The sequence below is a fragment of the Gossypium hirsutum genome, unplaced genomic scaffold, assembly GCF_007990345.1.
Source record: "Gossypium hirsutum isolate 1008001.06 unplaced genomic scaffold, Gossypium_hirsutum_v2.1 scaffold_1511, whole genome shotgun sequence".
NCBI classification, from domain to species: domain Eukaryota; kingdom Viridiplantae; phylum Streptophyta; class Magnoliopsida; order Malvales; family Malvaceae; genus Gossypium; species Gossypium hirsutum.
In genome coordinates this window covers 1-8,179 of record NW_024403657.1, presented here as the reverse complement: position 1 = coordinate 8,179, position 8,179 = coordinate 1, and the positions used below count along the sequence as shown (strand labels likewise).

Sequence of the window (8,179 nt, the reverse complement as noted above, 5' to 3'; positions counted from 1 at the left end):
TTCTCGATTTTCTTTTCTTTTTCTTCCTTTTCATGGATATTTTTCTTGTCAATCTCTTTTGTTTTCTTTTTCTTATTTTTCTCTTCTTTTATTTTTTACAACTTTCTTTTTCTTTTTCTCTCATTTGCTCAATAGAAGCTTTTAGCTTGATTTGGTCTTCATACACTTGTTTGGGAGTCAATGGCGCCAACGTCACATTCTTTCCCATGAACTTGAATGTATACCGGTTGGTATACCCGTCGTGTTGAACTCGTCTATCAAACTGCCACGGTCGGCCAAGTAGCAAATGCCCCGCATGCATCTGTACGACGTCACAAAGAACTTCATTCGAATACTTGCCGATGTTGAAAGAGACAAGTACTTGCTTCGTTACCTTAAGCTCTCCTCCGTCATTGAGCCATTGAAGTTTGTAGGGGCTCGGATGCTTGGTAGTAGGCAAACCAAGTCTTTCAACCATCATGGTACTTGCTACATTGGTACAGCTGCCTCCGTCGATAATGACGCTACAGACTTTGCTTCCGACTTGGCACCGAGTGTGGAAGATATTCTCTCGTTGTAGATTATTCTCCGTGCCTTGGAGACTTAGACTTCGTTTTACAACAAGTAGTTCTCCTTCCATGGGTTGTTCCACGTCCTCCTCGACTTCAAAAGCCGATTCAAATTCTTTCTCCTCCTCATCCTCCGTTTCGATCTCGCCATCGGCTCGCAATACCATGGTCCTTCGATTTGGGCAATGGCTTGCTATGTGGCCTCTTTCGAGACACTTAAAACACTTAATATCCTGATTTCGATTGTATGTCAATTTGGGTGCCTTGCCTTTGTTCATTTCGGCGATGGGCTTGTTGGTTTTTGGAGGTACCGTGGTCTCCTTCCCTCGAGGATTGGCAAGTCCTTTACTTGATCCTTGGCTCCACTTTGAAGGGTTGGAAGTGGGAAACCCTCGACTTGGGCCTTTTCTCTTGAGTTGTCTTTCCACCTTGATGGCCATATGGACCATATCAACCACTTCAATGTAGTGTTGTAATTCCACTACGTTTGCTATATCTCGATTTAGACCAGCCAGGAATCGCGCCATCGTTGCTTCAGGATCTTCTTGGACATCCGCTCGAATCATCGCGATTTCCATCTCTTTGTAGTAATCCTCGACACTTTTGGACCCTTGCGTGAGATTTTGGAGTTTTTGGTGCAACTCCAGGTGGTAGTACGCAGGGATAAATCGTCGCCTCATCACCGCCTTCATTTCGATCCATGTAGAGATAGGACGTTCACCGTTACGCCTCTGACTAGTGGTCAGTTGTTCCCACCAAATCATGGCGTAGTCCGAAAACTCTATTGCTGCTAGTTTCACCTTTTTATTCTCGGAGTAATTGTGACAATTGAACACCAACTCTATCTTTTTTTCCCACTCAAGATAGGCCTCCGGATCTGATCTACCTTGAAACGGTGGAATAGACAGTTTAATGTTCTTGAGATCATCATCTTCGCGTCTTCGATCTCGTTGTCAGTGTTGCCTACGTCGATCACTAGCATTAGACTCTTGTTCACTTTCAAGATCACTAAGGTCATTTGCTTCATCGTCTTGGACCCTTCATCTTCCCCGATTCTGATTTGGCCTCTCCCGTCTTGGTCTAACCCCCTCGGGTACTCTTTCACATTGGCATTCACTTCAACTTGGAACAAACGGTCTTCGATAGGATTGAGCCTTCGATCTAGGAGTCGCTCCATTTCTCGTAATAAGGCTTGCATGTTTAAGTCGGGGACGTTGCGAATGGGTTGTCTTGCCGGACGATCTTCCACGTTGTGATCTGACTCTTGTGACATTAAAACGTTGTTAAAGTAAACCTCACGACAAAAGCTCACAATCTCTCGAAAAGGAAAAGAAGTTGTTTCTCTCACACTCGTGTTTACACTCAAAATTAGGCTTTTACCTCCGCTCTATTACACTTACAACTCTCATGCCTTTTACCTCTCTTAACCTTTTCTCGTGATTTCGTAAGCAGATTCGTTAAGGCTTAGTCCTTGGTCTAGGTGGTCGGTTCAAAAGGAGTAACAAGTGATTGATGTATTCAGTTTTTGGGTAGGCTGAAAGAATAGGGAATTGGGTTAAAAGTGTGGCGTATTAGGAAGGGTAGGATAGAAGATGGATCAGAAACTATATCAAATCAAAGCTTGACGATCAACTAACAATTGAATTGCATAAATCACTTTTTTTTCGGAATTTTTTTTTCAAACTTGTATAACTTTTTTTGTACTATATCAGCAAACTAAATACAATAGAAGCACTTTTGTACACGATTTTTTTTTCTTCGGCTGCGTAGATTTTTACTTTTATAATAACAGCAACAAACCAATCAAAATGAGAAAACTTCGGTATACAAATTTTTTTTTTCTATACTCTTTTTTTTCTGACCCTACCTCGGGAATGCTCCGCTTCGAACGTCTAAGCTTCTCGTTTTAAGTAGCTCTGATACCAGATGATACGAACCGTCTCGGGAAGAGTCAAGTCGTATGTAGATTGCCCGATCGTCTACGAGAAGTTACGTTAGGATTATTTGAGTTGTAGGTATAGTCGAGTAGAAAGAGGGGTACGAATGGAATGGTAGGAACGAAAAGGGAAGGATAAAAAATGGTATGAACAAATTGGTCGGTTTAGGTTCGATTAGGTAAAGAAGAAAGAACGGGTTTGAACTACTAAAGGGACTTTCAAGAACCAATTACCGAAATGGTATCGACCCGTTGAGTTAGCCTTTTGAGTTCGGTTATAGGTTTGGTAAGGGAAACCTCGACCCACTATCTAACAAGATAGGAACCTCGGTATGTTGAACACCACACTACGAATAGTGATAAGTTTGGGTACGACAAAGAACACGGTTGACACAACTAGAACGCTAGGAACGCCAAACGAATCTTTGAACGAAATATAAGAAAAGTTTGCCTCAGATTTTGGCAGCATAACATTAACAAAAGTTTCAAAAGTCCTTTACAAAGTAACACAAGCCACAATTTATAGTGAATGAAAGGGATAGCCGAATAGGCTCTTGAGGTAGCTAAATGATTTCTGAAAATTCCAGAATTTTTGATGAAGCTTCCTTGAAGTTTCTTGTGCATGGAGAACGGTAAGGGGCAGCTTCTAGATGCCTTAATTTAATAGAAAAATTGAATGAATTGTTTGGGAGCTGAAATGCCATCAATAGGTTCGGCCAAATGCTTGAATTTGGAATTAATGCTGCTACTTGATTCAGCCGAATGTTCATGTAATTAAGGAGCTGCCTAGAGCACTTCAATAGTCTTAGAATGTGAACAAACCGATTTGAACAGCCACACATGTGTGAACAAACAAAACCGAACAGCCCTTGGTGTGAAAGGAATAATCGGGTGGGTGTGAACAGCCTTAATTTGTCTTGGGCAGCCAATCGGTCTTCTTGAAGAGTTGTAAGGTTTGGCTGAATGGTCACTTAGGGAACACCAAAGAGCAGCACACCAATTTTAAGTCATCCATGCACCTATGCCGTCCAAGGGGTAATGTACCTACAACATTTAATTCAGCAAATTAAATCCCTTTTAGACACATTAAATTCGGCAACATAGACAAATAAATCTTGCACCATAAATTAGGCTGGACATAATTAATCTTTGTAATAGCTAAGACATATTTAATTGGTCCTAATTAATTAAGTACTTAATTTAGAACATAATTAAAACATGTCCAGATTATGACAAATTAATTATTAAAACAAATAACTAATAAAACTAACAGCAACTTAAATGATTTATTCCAGCATAATAAATGCAATAATGAAATGAGCTGAAACGAGCTCGTTGAGCTAAGTTGAGTTGAAGTTGAGCTGATTTGAGCTTGAAGGAGTATGCATGGTTTGCTTGGCTTGCTGGTCCAAGAGCTTTCAAGAAGTCCAGCAACAATTTCACCCCAAACTCTATCAACTAAAGCTGTTGTTGCGTCTTTGAATCTCTTTGCTCGAGCTCGGGTGATCGGTCCTACGGGTAATTCGAGAGGATCTTCATTGGCAGCCGACAACTCAAGAGGGGTGGTTGTATCAACTGATAGGCCTCGTCCTGTAGCAACGATATGGCTCCCTTCAACTTCTGCTCCACAGAGCAGTCCAAGTCGTCCATAATCTGTTCTGTGGCCATCAACCAATATTCCGCCATATTCGGGGCTACACCAGACACGCCCTTAAAGATCTCTGCTCCGTTAGCCCGAAGTCGTTCAAAAATAGATCCTCGAATTCTGTTGCCCGTACTTGCCCCGAAAACCCTTTCTAGAGCACGAATCATTGCCTGTGACAGGGCATCACCCCCGGCACCGCGGTCATGAGACTCCACCTCTGTTGCTGGTGGTACACGTGCATCCGACGTCGACATATGTCCCAAAGACGAAGATCTCGCTCGAGCACTTCCTCGACCCCGTCCACGACCTCTTCCACGAGCAGCTCTTGTACTCATATCGTATTATTTGATTACGAATTTTTATGCATTAATTCAATATTCTAGTGTTTATTACAGATTTTTATGAATCAGATAGTAATTCAAAGTTTGTTTTCGTAGAATCGAAGTCTAGCTACAGTTTCAGTCTCTTATCAAATTTTCCCATGGTTTCAGTATCATCCTATCTAAGGTATCCCAATAGGGTTTCAGTATAGACAGATAATTCCAGAAAATATTCAGAAAAGTTTAGAGTAATACTTACAGGCTTGGGCCGGAGATTTGGAATGCCACCTTCTAAAGATCTAAATTTTGAAAACCGAGATTTTTTTCAATTTTTATGAAATTTTTATTTTCAAAAATCTTTGTTTTTGTAAACCCATTCCACAGCCAAGTTGTTACAACTTGGCTCTGATACCACTAAATGTAACACCTCAAACTTGGCCCAAACGTTATGGCCGAATCCGACATGACACATCGAAGCGTTCAAAACATTTTAGTATTGTTGATCTAGAAGAACTTACTTAGTGTTTCAAAAGATAACTTCGTTGTAGGTTAAAGTGAATGGAAGCTGTGCACCAGGTAGGAAACTGGGAAAGAGGAGGTGAGTCCATCAGACTACTTAAGTACCAAGCTCCCTTTGGATCCAATCCTAGACATGCACACCGCCATTGCCACACCTTAACGTCATGTAAATTTCCAGGAAACCAATTTGATTAAGTCCTTTGTAGGAAAAGTGATTAATTTTGGAAAAATATTTTCATTGCGGAAGCTTTGCTTGTTGTCGTGTTATTTTGAAATCAATTACTGTTTTTGAAAACACGACCTAAGCTATCCAATTCCAACAGCTAAATATAAGTAATACCTACCTTAATAAAACTTATTAAAACCATTAAAGAAAATAATTAAGCGGCCTTATTACATTTTAAAAACTCAAAACCTTAAACGTAAATAAAAAGGATGCCCAGTTCACCAGAATAAAATCAACTTCAGAACGTGTGGCCACTCCGAATCCCTCACAGTTCCAAGCCTAATAGGGTTGGGGATTACCTGCGTGGATGAAAATAAAAGGGTGAGTTTGGGGAAACTCAGTGTGTAAATTAACCCAACCATAGTCTATATCGACTGAAACCACAAAAACAGAATAAGTTGGCCTTAGCCCAGAACAGAAGTCAGAATATAGCCCATAGGCCCATAACAGATCAGAACAGATATTACATGTTTGTGCAAAACCCAACCCATATCAAACCATATGCACCTCCATACCAACCTTTCACCATGTGGGGAGACTACTCGACCCACCCAATCGCTAAACACCATAGAAATATGTTGCATGGCTGCCAGAACAGATAATGTGACAGAGTCACCAGATACAGATAATCTTGGTAGAGCCACCAGAACAGATATATGTGGCAGAGCCACCAGATCAGATAATTGTGGCATAGCCACCAGGACGCTTCCTCCATAATGTAACCTATGTCCCAATGCAACAGATATACAATCATGGCATACATCAAACGGGATCAGATCATCATGCTTTTCAGTCAAAAGTAACCCTAGGGGTATAATGGTAATTTTGCACCTAGGGGTATAACAGTAATTTTCCATACATAGGGGTATTCAAGTAATTTAACTAATCTTAAGGTTTTCATGCATAACATAGCAAATACGTACAACCAGGAACTCTTATCGCGTTTTCTTACTGAGTTGGGCCCGTTGGCCCACTATCCCGATTTTGGCCCATTAAGCCTAAAAACATCAAAATGCACGGAATCGTGCACTTTATAGTCTTATCACTTTAATTTACCATATACATCAAACTATTAATCTCACGATTATTCGCACACTCGCATGTTCTCAAAATACCGGCTTTTCGGCATTTCGACATTTCGGCTTTTGCTATCTAGTCTATAAGAGGGTGTCAGTTACACACCTGTTTGCGACGATATGCTGACGAGATCCACACACGAACTGCCTACAATTGGATTTCCAACACGTTAATCTAACTATCGAAAACGAACTATGTATTAACCCCTTACCACATTCGGCCAACCATGCTAAAAACCCTATTGCTCTTACCTTCTTGCCGAAATATGGATTAGATCCAAGGATCCAACCGAATAGTCTTCAAGTCCTTCACTGCACGCTCCCTTGTCCACGCTAATGCTTACACATTAAAAAAAAAAGAGGCATAATGCCCTTAGTCCAAACGTTAGCCACCCCCTTAAGGGTTTCGGCTTTTTCTTAAAACATGTCTGATTAATGCAAATTACATCAACAACTTACCTATCGTTGTTCGGCTTAAAAGAGTGCGCCTATCCATGATCCTAACCCTGATCTACCGTACTCGTGAGAAGAAACAGATTCCAGCAACCCAAGCTTCAACTTCCTCCACCACAGGTTTATAGATTTCGGTTTTTATAAGTAAGTAGGAGAAGAGAAGTTCGGCTACCACAGGATTGGGCTCTTGGAGAATATGGAAGATGGTAACAATAATGGAGGCGACAGAGAAGGAAGGGTATGAGTTCGATTATGAGGAAAAGAGAAGATAGAAGAAGGAGAAGGATGAGAAAAAAAGGTAGTATTCGCTATGGAGAAAACGGCACAGTGAGGGGTTTCTAGGTTCAGCTAAAAGAAAAAGAAAAGATGACCAGAAGAAGAGATGAGCAGAGAATTTGGTTTTGTGGTTATGAAGTCGGCACAGGTGTAGTCTTCGATTTTTAGCAAAAACAAAAGGGAAGAGAAGAGAAACCTAATTTTTGGCAGAACAAACTAAATAACCTAACCCCGAAATACAAAAGAATTCGGTAGCCCTAGACCCAATGCCGAAATTCCCAACATAAGGTGCCCTAGCCGAATGTGCACTTGCAGAGTCCCTTATACGGCGAACTCCTACTTCATACTCAGATACCTTTATTTTCTCCCCTTATCCCTCCTTTACCCAATCCCCTGAACAACTTAAACTCCTCCTGACAGTCTTTTGCTTCAGTTCCATTACTTACCACTCCTTGATACGCTGATACGACCTCGGTTTAGTAGATGAACCCGAGTCGTTTAGTTCCCGATCATAAACGAAGAAGTAGAATAGATGAGAAGAAGATAGAATATAATTGAGTTTCAAGAAGTAAAGTAAGTCCGTGCAAAGTTGGATATGGATTTGGTTTAAGTCGAAATGGTATGACTAGAATGGTCGGTTTAAGATTAATTAGAAAATGGTATTTGGTTTTGGTACGTTTTGGTATTTGGGAATTGGTACTAAATGGTAAAGGATTTGGTACGAAATGGTAATGGTTCAAAAAGGTCAAGAGTGAACCAACACTAAAGAAAAGTGTCGACCCGAAACTTATAGGACCAAATTGAGTTGGAAATGGTTGATAAGGACCTTGACCCGATACTTAGTAAAGTATGAACCAAAGGTATCAAAGGTGAACGCCACACTCGGGTTTTGGGAGTGATAAGTTCGGAAAAGACTCGGAAAGATGCCACTAAAAGCTTAGATAAGTCTTACGGGTCTCGAACGAAATTTGAGAGAAAATGCCTCACAAATTTGGCAGCAATTTGCTAATTAAAATGTCCAAAAGTCCTTTACAAAGTAAAATTTCAGCTATTTATAAGCAACACCTAAGCTAGCCGAATGGTCACTTACATTCCTTAAAAATTAAGTAAATGAATCACTTAAATGAACTAGCTAGATTCGGCTGAACATGGAGCTCCATTAGACACCTTCTAGATGAAG

At 40.6% G+C, this 8,179-nt stretch overlaps 1 protein-coding gene across 1 annotated transcript; it reads right to left on the bottom strand.

The window, feature by feature from the left end:
• Positions 1-164: 164 nt before the first annotated feature.
• On the bottom strand, positions 165-4,464 carry LOC121227721 (uncharacterized; the record flags this gene model as incomplete). Its single annotated transcript, XM_041110615.1, has 4 exons — positions 4,326-4,464; positions 3,889-4,104; positions 1,435-1,811; positions 165-1,348 (listed from the first exon to the last, which is right to left on the bottom strand). Coding segments are annotated over exons 1-4 (1,916 nt in total), but the record flags the coding sequence as incomplete, so codon positions are not given.
• Positions 4,465-8,179: the final 3,715 nt, after the last annotated feature.